The 17,236-nt window shown below is 53.7% G+C and overlaps 1 protein-coding gene across 1 annotated transcript in view; it reads right to left on the reverse strand.

Moving 5' to 3' along the window:
* FCER1G (Fc epsilon receptor Ig) overlaps positions 1-17,236 on the reverse strand; it is a 30,182-nt gene that overhangs the window by 6,410 nt on the left and 6,536 nt on the right. The window contains exons 2-3 of the mRNA XM_032765164.2: positions 1,883-1,974; positions 618-665 (exon numbers count right to left, since the gene is read on the reverse strand). Of these exons, the coding sequence (XP_032621055.1) occupies positions 618-665; positions 1,883-1,974 (140 nt within the window). The remainder of the gene's footprint in view (positions 1-617; positions 666-1,882; positions 1,975-17,236) is intronic.

The following is a 17,236-nucleotide window of genomic DNA, read 5'->3' on the forward strand; positions in this document are numbered from 1 at the left end:
AGGTCAGGCACAGACCTCAGAGGACTTTGCAAAGGTGGGTCAGTGCCATTATTCACACTCAGAGAGACAGGGAAACTGACTTGCCTACACAGAATATCAGGGTTGGAGGGGACCTCAGAAGGTCATCCAGTCTAACCCCCTGCTCAAAGCAGGACCAATCCCCAGACAAACTTTTGCCCCAGATCCCTAAATGGCCCCCTCAAGAATTGAGCTCATAACCTTGGGTTTAGCAGGCTAATGCTCAAACCACTGAGCTATCCCTGCCCCCTGCAAACTGTGAATTAGTGGCAGAGCTGGGACTAAGATCTGGGTCCCTGGAGTGCTTCCCGCTGCCCCACACAGCCTCTCTGCACTGCAGCGTAAGGCCCCAAACATCAGCACAGAACAAACTCATCCTCGATGTGCCCATACAAAATACACACACCCCCAGCAAAGCCCTTGGCCTCACTCCTCCCAGTGGACCCGCAGAGGAGAGCTGTGCTGTGCAGCACAACCAAAGTGGCACCACAGATCTGGGCTCTGTTGGACCGAGGGTCAATGAGACACCGATGAAAGTAACAGCTATGCCCACAAGGCCCTGGCAAAGGAGTAACCGACAGGAAACAGAAAGGACGTACGCTATAGGCTGCGCTGGGGACGGCTTTTGATGCTTTTCGAACCCGGAGCTGAAAAAGGAAATGAAAAGCATGAATTAAAGAACAAATAGCCCCTGAAACATTTTGGGGGGCAGATTCTCAGCTGAGGGGAGGGGGTGGGAGGGACTTCTAATATCCAGCATTATAGAGCAGCCCTGGGTCCGCACTAAACTGTAGCAGCTAAGTCTGGACCACATGCTATTATATCCTTCTGCACTGGGACCAGTACGGTCCCTGTCACTGCTGTAGCAGAGTGTCTCCCAAGCCTGGCGGTATTTTCCCTCACACAGCTCTGGAAGGCAGAGCAGAGTTATCCCCCCGAGCGTACAGGGGTTCTGAGACTTGCCTCAGGGCACACTGGGTATGTCCACACTGCAGCAGGGAGCGTGTGTCCCAGCTCAGACCGCCAGACACACACTAGCTCCACCCCAGCTAGTGTAGCCCCAGAAGCTAGGGCTCGCCACCCTAGTACGTACCCGGCGGCTCCCGGTGGGTTTGTACTTAGGCAGGCACAGGCCCGAGCTGGTGCCGTGCTACCCCTGGCTACATGGCCATTTCCGCATCTGTCGACCTGCACTCCTGGCCCCGGCGTAGATACACTTATGGCAGAGCCTGGAATTGTCTCCTGGTCTCCCACCAAGAGCCTGAACTATTGGGCCACCCTTCTTTCTGGAAGGGAGGGGTGATTCTCCCCTGTGCCAGCTGAGTATTGCTGGAGTGTCTCATACACCACTCACCCCCCATGTCTGCCCCTCCCACCTCTTCTCCGCCCCCTGTGGCAGTAGCTGACGGGAGAGAGGCATAGGAGTCAGCTGTGCCAGCTGGGAGCTCCTCTGCAATAACCACAGCAGAGAGGCCAAGGGGAGCAGAGCGGTGCTGAGAGCTGGCCTTTCTCATCTCTTTTTACTACGATTTCATTTTTTCCAAAAGGTAAATTTGCTGCTCAAAAAAACAAGAGCCCAACAGTGCTGGCTGGTGCGAGATGGGCTGGGGCAGCTTTCCCCACAGCTCTGCCAGTGCACCTCGGTCTGGATCTGCCGCTCCCCCTGCAGCACCACTCTGCTGAGGCTCCCCAAGCTTCGCCCAGCAGAGGCACTTGTCCCCTGAACAATTACAAACCACTGACGAGATGGAGCCTCCCAATCTCATGGTGTTTCTGGAGTGGAAGGGCAGGCACAGTAACCCTCTGCTCCCCATCGGGGGTCACCTAAAGAGTGGCGAGAATGGTCAGGCCCCTGGAGACTCACCTTCAGGCGGCAGTAGAGCACTGTGAGGATGATGCCATAGGTGAACAAGACGGCGTCCAGAACGTAGCACAACTCAGGTTCAGCCAGCGCCTCTGCAGGAAGGAGAGGTGTCATTAGCGTTCTGGTGAGGGGGAGAGGGAATGCAGCTTCCTGCTGCTGTGCGAGGTGTTGCACCGCCATCGTCCCACCAAGCCCAGCAGGAACGGGCATTCCAGGGCATAGAACGAGTCACCGCAATCCTGGCCTTTGCTGGAGAGTAGAGCAGCCGCCTAACTCCAGGATTTGCAGGCTGGAGCATCGGTGTAGGACTAGGCTCTCGCACCGCCCACATCAAGATGAGAAGGCAGCATGCTTTCAAGGCAGGAAACCTGGGACCTCTGCTGAGGCTTCCTGGTGGGTCAGGGACTGAGGCGTCACATCCAAGCAGGATTTTTCTCTACCCCAGCCCCACCAGAAATGCAGACCCTCGAGGTGGGAAAGGCCTCTCCCAGCAGCTAGCTGCTTCTGCCTCCCATTCTGGCCACTGGAGCCCGCTCCTCATTTGACTAGCCCAGTTTTGAATGTCCCAAGTGATGGGACTTCCACCACTTCCCTGGAGATGCTCTTCTCCCCGGGCTGATACACCCTTCACTCAGGGTCGAATTTCCTCATGCTCCCACCTCAGTCAGGAGAGAGAGAGAGAGAGAGAAAGAGGTGGATGGGGATAGATTGATAGACACAGACAGATAGCTCTGGTTATGATGCAGTGCCTTTGCTGATGCAGCACAGTATACCCCTGTGCACATCTTTGCAACCCCACACCCGTCACTCCTGGTTCTCATTACCAGAGTGCCCTGAGCCCCTCACTTAAACCAGGCTGGACAACGTGGCCCATGGGGAACCATCCCACATTGGCCCCTTGGGGAAGGACTGGACGATCTAATGGGCCTCTGTGGATTCACACCCATTAGACTAAACATCTGGCGCAGACTAAATCATATCCCTGCGGCCAAAGGAGAGGCTCAAGTTTGTTGCTAACTAATGAAATTCCCCATTGGCCAGTGACAGACCTGGCACCCCTTCCGGATCACATTAGGCCCTACCAATACCAGGGCTGAAGTCCTGGCCCCATTGAAGTCAGTGAGAGTTTGGCCATTAAACTTCAGTGGAGCCAGGATTGCACCTCAGATGTTCATGGTTTAACCAACCATAGAGTGACTCAAAGCTCTTTGTGGGTCTGTTGTGTTGTTGGGAGAAACCTGGCGGCTCTGGCTTTGTTACTAGACATGGCTAAAGAGCTTGACTCCAGACTAACAAGTTTGGAGTTGTTTTAAAGTGACCCTGGGAAGGGCAACAGTCTCCAAATCTGGCCCCACACGTCCTCTAAAAATACATATTTACTTGCACAGTATCCTCCTAGCAGAGTCAAAGAGTTTCACTGGGTTTGAATAGAGATGGGATGAAGTTTTAGCCAGCAGGGACATTCTAGTTATATTAGCTAAAATAAGGACAATCAGATCTCATGCTTCAGGGCACTGTGCCTCACTGGTCAGGAAGGAAGCGGGCTTTTTCTTTCCTCAAAGATCAGGTTCTGTCCTCTGCTGGAGGCAGAATCATGGGTTGAATGGACAGGTGCTTTGATGCACTGTTTCCATCCCTCTGTTCCTAACAGCAATGATATTATTACCCTCTGCCCGCCTAGCGACAAACCCTCTAGTGATATGAAATCTCCAGTTGTCTCACCCTCTGCCCAGGACACTGGATCTCCTGTGCTCTGGATGTGATTTGCACCTGACACAAGGAAGCTGGAAGGTCTGGGAACTTCAGATCTTCCCATTAATGACACAAGGAGCTTGGAATTTTGTCCCGTTTCCTTTCATAGAAGGGACATGAGGCCAGGGCACAGTGGAGAACACAGCGTGCTGGAAGCTGGCCGAGCTCAGGGCAATAACAACCACTTTGAATGCATTGGCCCTTCAGGCCTTAAGACCTCTGGGAGCCTTCGGAGAAGATACTCTACAAATAAACCGCAGAGGAAGGGCTCATGAGACCTAGTTAGGGCCCTTTCTTTTTCAGTTTTTATTTTGTTTAATTTTTCACAGGAATTTCTCAGTGTTTATTACCACCACAACAAAAACAGCTGAAAATCAGTGCAAAAAGCTATTACTAATATTTCTGGGTAAATATCGGGGTTTATTTTGGCGGATGGAAGGGCAAGGGGGAAAAGCATTCTGTAGATTAACTCTTTGATTAGTGGAATTCAGAGGGTTTGCTGCAGAACTAAAATAGAATTCAAAACACGATGCGAACAGCTTGAAACGTGTCCGTGGTGGATGTGAGACGCATCGGTATGTTCAGATGCACACGCACTTCAGAGCACTACTTTATGCACTACAGGATGCAGCATGGCCTAGTGGTTAAAGAGTGACTGGGAATCAGGAAACGGATTCCCTCACCTATAGCAGTTGCTCAGAGATCTAAGAGCTGAATTCACTATCAGCCCTTTGCATGTGCCTAGCAAACATATCAGCGAAACCTCCCACTAGGCAAGTCACACTCATTATGCTTGTGCTGAGGCTCAGAGGGGGAAGTGACATCCCCAGGGTCATTCGCCAGCCAGCAGAGAGCAGACCAGAACCCAGGCATCCTGACTCCCAGTGCACTGATGAGATCCTGGGGGCAGTTGGCTGCTATTTTTGCATGTTGGGGTGGGCAGGGACTCAGCACACAATGTTGGCCATGTGGGGCTCCCTGGTGAAATCAGCCTGGCCTTCCCAGAGAAATAGAGTCAGAAAAGAGAGGGAGTGGGGGAGGTCAGAGCTTACTGGGGTACGGGAGGCACCCTATGGCCAGGGCAGAGAGACTCCCTAGCCTCCATCACTGTGTTCCAGGAGCACCTCGTATCTGGACACAACCCCCCAAATCCCAATGGCTCTGGCAGCGTCAGGGAAGGGGGGCCACGCTGTACCTTCCTGCACTGCCTGCCCCTTGGATCACAGGTTCGTTTCAAGTCTTGGAAGCCCTAATGGGGCTGGAGTCTGGTCACTCCGGGCCCGTCCACTCTCCAGCATGCTTGTCCTTCCAGCCGGAGCCCAGCTCTGGGGAGGGGGCGTTGTGGGGGAAGGGCCTAATATGCCCGGCCCAGGGCACAGCAGCACCCGGCTGTTCAGACAAGTGTTGTGTGAGATGCCCGACACAGATACAGGCACCCTGGCCCTGCCACTGTGAAACCAACTGCACGGAAAGGAAGGGTCCTGCCGCCTTGGTCTCGCGAAGGGCTTTGATACTGAGATGAGTAGCTCCTCACCCTTGGCCCCCCTACTCCCCTCCAGTCCCCCGAAACCACCCAGGAGAGTCCTCTCGCAGCTCAAAGCCAGAAATGGAAACCACGTCCGTGGCAGAAATTTGTCTCAAGCGCTTTGGCCAATCGGCTAGAGAGTCATGAAACCACAAGCAGCAGTGGCGGCTGGGGTGTTGTCTGTGCAATCACACTTGAGGCACTGAGCGGTAACAGGCCTCGCTGACAAACAGTGTCTAAACCCTCCAATCCTCTGCCCTTCCCCGGGGAGGCGAGCACGCAGCGCCACTGCCAGGGCTGTGCGTCCCAGCAGCTGGTACAGGACTGCAGTGGCTTTCCCCAGCACGAGCCCTGCAGGAAATCCAGGGTCCCCCCATCTCTTCCCCACAGCAAGAGCAGGGCCCTAGCGAGGAACATGCACAAATCAATGGGGGCTGGGGCCCCAGGTGCGGAGACGTTACACTGCGATGAAGGCAGCTAGTACTGATGGTTAATTAGCTCCTGCACCGGTTCACCAGTGTCTGCTCGGCACTACTCATAAAGCAGCGTTTAACTCACACAGGTCTCCCTTTGCCTGTCTCTGGCGGGGCTCAAAGCACGGTACAAACATTCTGTCTACCCCTTCCATCCCCCTGTCTAATCTATCCCCGAGCCAGCTACCCCTTCCATCCCCATCTAATCTGTTCCCTAGCCAGATACCCCTTCCATCCCCATCTAATCTGTTCCCTAGCGAGCTACCCCTTCCATCCCCCTATCTAATCTATCCCCGAGCCAGCTACCCCCTCCATCCCCCTGTCTAATCTGTTCCCTATCCAGCTACCCCCTCCATCCCCCTATCTAATCTATCCCCGAGCCAGCTACCCCTTCCACCCGCATCTAATCTATCCCCGAGCCAGCTACCCCTTCCACCCGCATCTAATCTATCCCCGAGCCAGCTATCCCCTCCATCCCCCTATCTAATCTATCCCCTAGCCAGCTACCTCTTCCACCCCCCTATGTAATCTATTCCCTAGCCAGCTATCCCCTCCACCCCCTATCTAATCTGTTCCCTAGCCAGATACCCTCTCCATCCCCATCTAATCTATCCCCTAGCCAGATACCCCTTCCAGCCCCCTATCTAATCTATCCCCTAGCCAGCTACCCCCAACATCACCATCTAATCTATCCCCTAGCCAGCTACCCCTTCCACTCCCTATCTAATCTATCCCGTAACCAGCTACCCCCTTCCATCCCATTAATCTATCCCTAGCAGCTTACTCCTCCACCCCCCTATCTTAATCTGTTCCCTAGGCAGCTACCCCCAATTCCCCCTATCTAATCTGTTCCCTAGCCAGATACCCCTCCACCCCCCATTTTTCTTAAATCTATTTTGTCCCCCCCTAAGCCAAAAGCCTTAAACCCCCCCCAAAAAAAAACAAAAATTTTTCCCCATTCTGTAAATCTATTTTCTTTTTCCCTTTTTAAACCCCCCCAGCTTACCCCTCCACGCCTCTATCTAATCTGTTCAAGCCCAGCTACCCCCAACATCCCCCTATCTAATCTATCCCCAGACAGCTACCCCTTCCATACCCCTATCTAATCTGTTTCCTAGCAGCTAGCCCACGCCATCCCTCTATCTAATCTATCCCAGCCAGCTACGCCCCTCCATCCCCCTGTCTAATCTGATCCCTAACCAGCTATCTCCTCCATTCCCCTATCTAATCTATCCCCGAGCCAGCTACCCCTTCCACCCGCATCTAATCTATCCCCGAGCCAGCTACCCCTTCCACCCGCATCTAATCTATCCCCGAGCCAGCTATCCCCTCCATCCCCCTATCTAATCTATCCCCTAGCCAGCTACCTCTTCCACCCCCCTATGTAATCTATTCCCTAGCCAGCTATCCCCTCCACCCCCTATCTAATCTGTTCCCTAGCCAGATACCCTCTCCATCCCCATCTAATCTATCCCCTAGCCAGATACCCCTTCCAGCCCCCTATCTAATCTATCCCCTAGCCAGCTACCCCCAACATCACCATCTAATCTATCCCCTAGCCAGCTACCCCTTCCACTCCCTATCTAATCTATCCCGTAACCAGCTATCCCCTCCATCCTCCTATCTAATCTATCCCCTAACCAGATATCCCCTCCACCCCCTATCTAATCTGTTCCCTAGCCAGATACCCTCTCCATCCCCATCTAATCTATCCCCTAGCCAGCTACCCCCACAATCCCCCTATCTAATCTATCCCTGAGCCAGTTACCCCTTCCACACCCCTATCTAATCTATCCCCTAGCCAGCTACTCCCTCCCCCTCATCTAATCTATTCCCTAGCCACCTACCCCCTGCATCCCCCTGTCTAATCTATCCCCATCAGCACACGCCCCTGTATCTTATCTAGCTCTCTCTCCTAGGGTTTGTCCTGCTGCCCATCACCATGGTATCCGGGCACCATCCATATCCCATCACTAGTTGTAGCGAAGTCTCTGGCTCTGCTGGAAGGATGCATGTGCTGCTTAAGGGAGGCTTTGGTTAGTTACTCTGGGGGGCTGTGCGCTTCGATGCAGGGGCTGGGTTTTAGGGTGACAGGTAGCTGAGGTGTCAGGGTGCAAGTGATTTTCCGGCTGTGGTGGAAAGGCTTTCTCTAAGAGGAAGGTTTTACAACGTTCCCTAGAGATGCTCAAACTCTAGATTAGCCCGATCTCCTCTTTGCTCCACGGTTGGATCTCCTCAACCAAGCACGCGCTGCCCCAGCTCTCACATGCTTTGGGAGCTGCGCTGCCCGAGACACCAAAAAGGTTATTTATTAGCTGCATTTCGGCGGTGCCTGGAAGCCCCAGACAGGATCGGACCCAGTTGTACTGGGCACTGTGCACACCCATCCAGCAGCGTACTTGGCCCTGCTGCAGCGTTCTCAGTCTAACTCTGCACAACCAACACGGAAAGGTAGAGGAGGTGAAGCAATGAGCTTCCAGATGATGGGGAAACCAGGGGCCGTGATGGAGAAGTTTGCTTCGGCGCCTGGGCACGTGGGACACTCTGCAGAGGGGAATAATGTGGGGCTAGGAAGGGGGAGAGTCAGAATGGAGAGGAAGATTGGGGCTAGGGATTTGACTCATGCGTCTCTGTTTCCTGAGGCGGGCAGTCCCACCTCCCGGTGTGCCTGGTGGGGGGTGAGGGGCTACCTGAAGCACTGTGTCACCAGAATGGAGCTGCAGGGGAACCGAGGGACAGCACAGCTGCGTGCCTCAGCCCTGACCCCACAGAAAGCTCTGTGCACCCTGGGGTGCTCCCTGCAGGGCCGGGGCCTAGGATGCTCCCTGCTTTACACAAAGGCCTGATTGGTTTCCTCCCCCCACAGGGCCATGGTGTGATCATGTCCAGCGCTGCCCGTGGCCACTAGCCCCCTGCTCCCCAGCGCCTCACTCAGTCCCAGCCACCTGCTCTTGAATCTCCCACTGCTCAGGCCCAGATGAAGGAATTTGAGGGCCTTGTGGACTATGGAAATTGGACCTCTACTTTCCTTAAAGCACCCCCCATATGTACTCCAACCCAAACAGCCCCACAAATGCCCCTTCCATCCCACCCCCATGAACCCCTCCTCACACAGATCCCAATGTCCCTCCCAATCCCAGCCCCAAACTGCCGCTTAAGTGCCCCTCCTACCATAAATGGGCCCCCAAATGTCCCTCCCATCCCATGTACACCCTCAACAACACTGCACCAGCCCCCACTTATCCTGACAGTTTCCACACACATCAACAGCCCTGACATACAGCCCACTCCCCACAGCCCTCAGCACCTCAGCCCCACTGGACACCACCCCCACATCCCCCATATCTCAACCCCCTCCGATTCACCCCACTGCCCCCAACTCACCCCACTGCTTCAATATCCCCATTACACCCACAACCCCCACAATGAATCCCACAACCCCCAACATTCTCCAATCACCCTCAACCCCGCCCTCCACCACCTCCCACCACTCGCCACTCTCCCATAGCCCACCCCAATCCCTCCTGCACCAACCCTGGGACCATTCTGACCACTCATTGGTGCCCCCTAGGCTCAGCGCTCTGCTACCATCAGGGCTAAGCTGGCTCCCCCAAATCCTGACCCCTGCCCAGCTCTGCTCACTCCCATCACCCGCTCCACACTCACACCGCTCGGGTTTGGCTCAGCTGCCCCTCTGCCAGGCCAGGGGGCGGCCGGGCCACATTTGAGCAAGTGGCGTTGCAACTTGGCACATGAAGTCACAGCACCATTCAGTTGGTTTAGGGGGGTAGGGTTCAGTGGTTGCAGGCCCTGAGCTGGGGGCCCTGCACAGGTGCCCCAAGTACTCATTTTAATCCAAGCCTGTCCTTGCTCATCACAGCTCTGTACACTAGACACATGTGGACGGGTTTCTCTGCCTGCCCCATTAGGAGTGCGCTGGTATCCCCAGCAGCCCCAGGTCATCCCGTGACCCGCCGGCAGAGGAGATGCTTGTTTTCAATGTATCAAATGGCATGGCTGTCCCACTCCCGCCGTTGGCTCATGGCCTCCACACACCACAACTTTCAGCAGGATGAGGCTGAGGCCTGGAAGTACAGTTGCTCCTTATGACAGTCTGTAATCCTTTTTACAAAACTATGATAAATTGTTTACAAACTATGCCTTGTGACATGTCCTTAGAAAACTCATATTTCACTGATCATTATTGTCCTGGTAACATATGTGTGGCAACATTGTATGTAAAGTTATAAGATTCTCCTGTATGATGTTGCTAAGGCATATTTCAAATCTGGGGAAGCAGCCCAAACTACTTACTGAGGCTTTGTCTACACTAGCACTTTTGTCAACAAAGCTTTTGTCAGCCAGGGGTTTGGGAAAAACATCCCCCTGACCAACATAAGTTTCACTGACAAAAGTGTCAGTGTGGACAGCACTATGACGGCTCTCCTGCCAACATAACTAATGCCGGTCAATGCTGGGCTGGCCTGCGGTTGCTGTTTCATCCCAATGAGTGTTCTGTGGGGAGGAGGCGCTAGAGCGGTTACACGGAAGACCTGACAGTGGCACAGCCGTAGGATTACACTGTGCCACTGTAAGGTCTGTAGTGTAGACATAGCCTCAGAGATAAAAGGCAATCAGATTCCTCAGCCAGTTGTCAACAAAATCAGATGGACCATCACCTGAATAAGCAGCCATTCTTTGGCAGGAAGAAGGATGCAAGTAAGAAATTTACATCTTGGCAATCAAACAGCTGGCGGGGCGTGGGGATACTGGGTAGATAGACTGGCTTTCATTTGAACCCCATCTGAAGAGCAGATTAGCAGCTGAAAGGAGTCCCAGAAAAGAGGAAGAAAAGATATAAAAATGAGGAACAGACACCCCAAGTGATCTCTCCCGTCACCTCTACTCATGGCATCAACAAAATTTGAAAGACAAAGAGAGCATTGTTGAAATGGGGGAGGGGTCCTGGCTGGGGAGGAATCCAGCCAGACTGCTGAGAGCACATGGTGAAAGAAATCTTTGCTTTGAATTCCCTTAGCTTGTTACGTCAGGTATTAGTTTGTGGTTTACCTTTTATTTCTTTGTAACCAATTCTGACTTTTATGGCTCATTACTTGTAATCACATAAAATCCATCTTTCTGCAGTTACTAAACTTGTTTTATTGATTTATCTAAACCAGTGTGTGCTTGGATCGAAGTGTTCGGGAAACTTCATTTGAGATAACAGAGCACGTGCATATCATTTTCTATTGATGAAATGATGGACTTTCTAGGAACTTGTATCATCCAGAAGGAAAGAGCTGAACAGCGTAAGATGCACATTTCTGGGGATACGTTTGGGACTGGGAAATTGCTAGTGTCACTCTGCAATAGAAATCAGGAGTGGCTGGCTAGAGGCACTCATGTAACTCTGCTGGGGGTAACGTACATGCTAGAGGCTGTGTGTGAGCAAGGCCAGGAGTGACTGCTCTCACAGCGGAGCAGTATAAAAGGCACTCGCCGTTGGAGAATTGAGAGGACATTGCTGTTCAGTTATCCAGATTGTACTCTGAGGAAAGTCACACTTCTGGTTTCAGGTCCCAGCCCTAGCTGCATCGCTCACCCCACTTCTGCAGCCTTTCCTGGTGGGGCACTGGCCAGAACAGGCCAGGGGGGCGTCCTGGCCCTACTAAAGCCAATGGAAGGTTAGCCCCGGAGCAGGGTCTGTATTAGGGACAATGCTGCGTACGAAGGATTTCAGCACTTCCTGTCACTGTTTGAGGATGCTCAGAGCTTTATCTGATGGCTCTGAAATGTAACCAGAACTGGCTCCCCAGGGCCAGGGGCCCTTTCTGTTTGGTGTCTGCCAACATTCAGGCAGGTGAACTTTTGTTCCCACCCATGTGCCAGGGCAGGGACCCTGTGATGCTGCTTGGCCAGCCGCCTTGGGACCCTGGGGATGCTAGGGAGGGATTGTGGTGGGGGAGGGAGGTATCATTGCAAAGAGGAGCAGCAGAGAGTGAACGGGCAGCAGTGCCAGCAGGTTACACCACAGGCTGCACTTCAGTTACATGGTGCTGCCTGGAAGTGTCCCTGAATTCCCAGGTAATGCAGCAGGGAACAAACACTTAGTGCCAGCCCCCAGGGAGCCACCTGGGATGGTGCCACCACCACGAGCACCTGGGCACCTCTGGTCACTTGTCAACCTACATGAGGTGGCAGCAGCAGCCCATGAAGAAGCGGGGCCAGAGCCAGCAAGCGGGCGGGAGCCTGGCTGGGCAGCACTGGGCAGGGGAGCAGCTCTGTGAGAGGGGAGGCAGGCCCTACGCTGGAGCAGGATCAGCCACATGAGCAAGTGGGGACAGGCAGCTCCCAAGGCCATGCAGGAGACACAGGCACTGGGCTGGCCTGCGATTGCTGTTCTGTAGGAGGGAGGCGCTCCTCTGCTCCTCCCATGCAGCCAGCCCTCTTGGGCTGGTTACCTCAAGTCACCAGGAGGGAACCCGTCTGCTTTGCAGCAATAAGCCAGGAACAGCTGCTTCCCGTCAGTGACAGGGGTGGGGGGCCCTCAGTGGCGCATTCAGCACAGAGTGTGTGTCACCTGCTGCTGCAGGGAGCTGTCAGGGTGTCGTCAGACTCAGAGGCCACATTACAGCACATTGCTGGGAAATGGTAAAGAAATCTGCTGGATCTTCCTTTAGACCCTGGGCCACAACTAGCTTTGGGACCTTGCACAAAGGAACCTCTGCAGAGGTGGGTCTGCAAAGCACCTTCGCCCAGCGTGGTCACCCTTGCAGAAGGGCCTGAGTCTCATTGACAGTCCCAGGGAAAGTCAATAGACCAGCTAAGGGACGCAAGCACCTTTGAAAATGTTACTGGGTGTCCTTGCATCTTCCCCAGGCAGGATCCTGACACACTGCGTGTGTGTGTGCACATGTGAGTGGGGGTGCATGTGTGGGCGTGAGTGAGTGTGCACACACCGGTACGTGTTGTTGACTAATATACACTGGGCTGGCAGATATCTATCCGTATATCCCACATTAGCAATAGTGTATAATCCATACGGGCTATCAGTGTGTATTAAGCACGTAACTGTGATATAATACAAGTTGTATCGCTTAAATTGGCCTCTGCGTTTTATATACCCCTGCTCACTTGTGCTACGTGTCCCTTAACCTCTTGCAATCACTGAAGTAAGTGCTGGCGTAAGTCCACAGGGAAGCTGTCAAGCTCAGGATGGACGAGTTACCACAGCAACAGGCATGCACTGCAAGGTCCCAAAAGAAGAGGCCAAGACATGACAGATCTAGGGGTCCCTTGGGAACCTGGAGTGCAGGAGCTCAGGGCAAAGATCAGAGGACTCCACGGTGCCATAAAAACAAGGTAGGAAGCCAACTGGTTAAATCGAGTTTCAAACGCACATAGGCCGTATTACCAGTGGCTGATTAACACACGGCCTCAGGGGGCCCATCCCCAGGGTCCCCTGCCAATTTAGGGGCCCCAGACTCCAGCCGCAGGGCTTTGGGCTCGGACCCCGGGATCCGGCTGTGGGGCTTCGGGATCTGGCCGCGGGATCTGGCCCTGGGCTCATCTTCCCCCTCTCCCCCGCCAGTGCCCCAGCCTCTGTTGCCTACTCCGGTCCCAGGCTTTGGCCAGGTGGTGGAAGGCTTTGTCCCCCAGCCCTAGGGCCCCAGGCTCTGGCCCTGAGTTCACCAAGCCCCCACATCACTCCTGGTCCCCGTTGCCTCCTCCGACCCCAGACTTCAGCCACTTGCCCCAGCCACAGGGCTTGGGCTGGGGCCTGGGATCTGGCCATGGGGCTTCAGGCTTTCAAGCTCCCACCCCTGGCCATGTGGCAGTGGGGGCCAGCCTCAGGCTCCCCTTCCAATCTCCCCTAGCCCCTGCTGCCACCTCCACACACCCCCTCTCCATCCCCACCAGCCCCCGCTGCATCCCCTGGCCCCCTATCCATCCCACCATTGCCTCTGGCTCCCACTGCCTCCCTACCAACCTCCCCATCCAGAGATTCCTTTGTACCCAGACTTGCGGGGGCTGAATAAGTCTGCTGTGAAAAGTGATATTTGTGCGTTTGTTATTGTCACTTTTTCACAGCAGACTTACTAGCTACCTGGGAGGTCATGAAAATAGGTATTAACATACAAGTAGCACCTCTCACAGCAGCAGACTTGGCAAGTCTGTAGAAGAAAAACAACCAAAAACGCAAGAGAAACAACATCAAAAAAGACAAGAATGTGCAAAGCAACTAATTTGTGTTACTATTCTGGTTGGGTCCAGTAAAGAATAGAGACAACTGTATATTGTTTTGATTACTGCAAAACCCTACATAAATAAATACCCATGATTTAGACACGTATATGTCCATATTTATTTATTTTCCCTAAAGTTAATTAAGTCTTTTAGGAAAAAGCATCAGAGCAGCCAGCAAGAGTTGCCCCCACTGGCGAGAGGCTCCCCCCGTGTAATGGTCAAGTTTAAGAAAATGTGAGAGATGAACAGGGCCTCCCAGAGGATTCAGGGGGCCTGTGGTCTTCAGTGGCAGGGGGCCCCCCCTTCAGCGGTAATTCAGCAGCGGGGGGTCCTTCCACTCCAGGACCTGCTGCAGAAGTGCCACTGAAGACTCGGAGCGGAAGAAGCTCCGGGGGCCCCGGCCCCTCAAGAGTTTTCCAGAGCCCCTGGAGCAAGAGAAGAACCCCGCTCCAGCGACCTCGAAAAACTCTCGTGGAGGCCCCTGCAGCGCCCAGGGCCTGGGACAAATTGCCCCACTTGCCCCCCTTCTCTGGGCAGCCCTGGAGATGAAAGAAACACTTGTGGGGTGAACAACTGATTCTTGTAACATTAGTGCTGTCCAGATTAGCAGGGAACCCCATTGTGTTCTGGTCTGGATAATATCTAGCCAGATTCATTTTCTATGTGGAAAAATTGAGCAGTTAATTTAGACATAATGAACTAGAGTCTGATTTGCTTCATTATTAACGCAGTGTGTAAACATTGCATGGCATCTTTGTGTTAATACATTCTGATACATTCGCGTTTTTAATGGGGCACCGGGGGGCAAATGTTCTTTGGGCCCAGGGCCCCAGTAAATCTTAATCCACTGCTGTCTGCTACTGGTAAAGAGATAGGACATAACACGATGGCATTAGCGTGTAACTTGGGGCGCCACCTTCTGGGTACACGGAATGTAACGACACTGCCCGAGACGGCTTCCCAGAGGCTGCGATCGGAGTGAACTTTTTGCCAGTGATATATTACTATTGGCTCATAGTAATAAACCTGAGTCACATTATTATCAGGTCTCTTGAACATATTTAGTAACAAGCCAAAGGGTGGGCAAGCAACTGACTACAAATTATCAACAGTGTGTGTTTGTATGCAGGTGTGGGTGTATATGCATGCACACAGGTATGTGTCTGTATGCGTGCACAGGTGTGTGTCTGCATGCACGCAGGTCTGTGTGAACACAGGTACATGTGTATGTGGAGGGGGTGTATGTGCATTGCAGGTGTGTGTGTGTGTATGGGTGTGTGCACATGTGTACATACAGGTAGGTGTGCATGCACTAAGGTATTTGGGTGTGTGCATGCAGGTATGTTTGTGTGGGTGGGTGTGTACATGGAGGTACATGTGCATATATGGATGGGAGTGTGCACAGGTGTGTGTGTGTGCGCGCATGTCATCACACAGGTATGTGTGTATATCTGTGTGCACACACGTGTGTGCGCTTGTGTATGAAATCATTACTTCATAACCCCTATGCACTGCCCAGACAGTGACCCCTCCAGTCCACCCAAACGAGCCTTATGCATTTCTGTCTTTGCTGTCAGACCTCTCGCTCTCTTGCACATGCACACTCGCTCACTCTGGCTCTCTCACACATGCACACACACTCTCTCGCACACGGACTCTCACTCAGTCTCGCTCTCTTGCTCACTCTCACTGTCTCACATGTGCAGTCTCACTCACTCTGGCTCTCTCGCACATGCACTCTCACTCTCTCACACATGGACTCATGCTCACTTTCGCTCTCTCACACTCTCACTCTCTCGCACACGGACTCACACTCAGTCTCACTCTCTTGCTCACTCGCTCTCTCACACACACCCTCTCTCTCTCGCACACAGACTCACACTCAGTCTCACTCTCTTGCTCACTTCCGCTCTCTCGCACATGCGCTCTGGCTCTCGTGCTCTGGTTTTGGACTGTCAGTCAGGTCAGGTTTGTCATTGATATAATCCAGACTCCAGGAAACACAGGAGCTCAGCAGCAGGCCGGGTACGACAAAGGGAGTCGGCCTGAACATCAGCCAAACACAGCACGGGTGTTTGGCAGAAATCGCATGCAAGGGAAAGCCTAGCAGCTCAGCTCCGGCACTCTGCTCGTATAGCAGGGGCAGAGACAGGCTGCATCATCCTCCTCCTCATCCCACGTACAAGGGGGGTTCCCCCACCCCTCCCTGCACAGAAGTGCCTACTACAATACCTCATTGCCAAAGCTGTAAGGAAAGGGGGTGTCAGGGTGTCTATTGCAGGGGTTCTCAACCTTTTTCTTTCTGAGCTCCCCCGCCCCCCATGCCATAAAAACTCCACAGTCCACCTTCCTGTGCCACAGTAACTGGTCTTCCGCATTTAAAAACCAGGGCCGGCATTAAGGGGTAGCAAGCAGGGCAATTGCCTGGGGTCCCATGCCACAGGGGCCCCCACGAAGCTATATTGCTCAGGCTTCAGCTTCAGCCCAGAGTGGTGGGGCTCAGAACCCTGGGCTTCAGCCCCATGTGGTGGGGCTTCAGCTTTCTACCCTGAGTCTAATGCAGGCCCTGATTGGCGCCCCCCACACCCAAAACCTGCTCGCAGCCCAGACCCTTAGTTGAGAACCACTGGTCTAGTGGTTGGAACGTGGGAGGAACCATCAGCGGATGTAGATTCTATTTCTGGCTCTGGCCCTGCTTTGTGCCTCAGTTTCCCCATCTGTAAATTAGTGCTACTAACACTGAGCCCCTTCCCCGGGGGTTCAGTTTGTTATTGCGTCAAAGCTGCTCAGGGTCCTGCAGGCGGGAGGTACTGCAGAAGGGCACAGGGTGGGGAAGCTACGCAGTGCCTTCCTTTGGGTATTAAAGACCATCTTTGCTAGGAGCTCTGTAATCCCTGCCAGTCGGCCCAGAAGGGGTTGGAAGCGGCACTCCCCCTGCCCTCGGCCTGAGGGCTGTGTCAGCAGCAGGCACGGTGGTGTGATCAGGGCACCCTGGCTCTCCGCTCCCCACATGTAAGTGCAGAACCCTGGCAAGGAAAGGGCACTTTGTGTCATGAAGGGCTTTGCTGGAGCACTCAGAGGAATGTGTCAGCCCAGTGCTGCTCGGTGCCAGATACGATGTGCAGGCCCTCACGCAGGGGCTGTAACGGCTCTAGTCATAACTGTGAGACTCCACCCTTTAGCAGAGGCTTTTCCTGGCCATCGCTGGCTGACTGAGCCACCTCCCGCCTGCCGCTGGGCTGCCTGGCACGGGCAGGGGACTGACTGGCAGGAAGGGAGGAGACTCAAGATAGCAGCAGAGCTAGGAACACAGGCATCCTGGCTCTGCAGGCCACGATCCACCCACTACAGCCCAGC

The sequence above is a fragment of the Chelonoidis abingdonii genome, chromosome 11 (genome assembly GCF_003597395.2).
Source record: "Chelonoidis abingdonii isolate Lonesome George chromosome 11, CheloAbing_2.0, whole genome shotgun sequence".
Classification (NCBI taxonomy): Eukaryota; Metazoa; Chordata; order Testudines; family Testudinidae; genus Chelonoidis; species Chelonoidis abingdonii.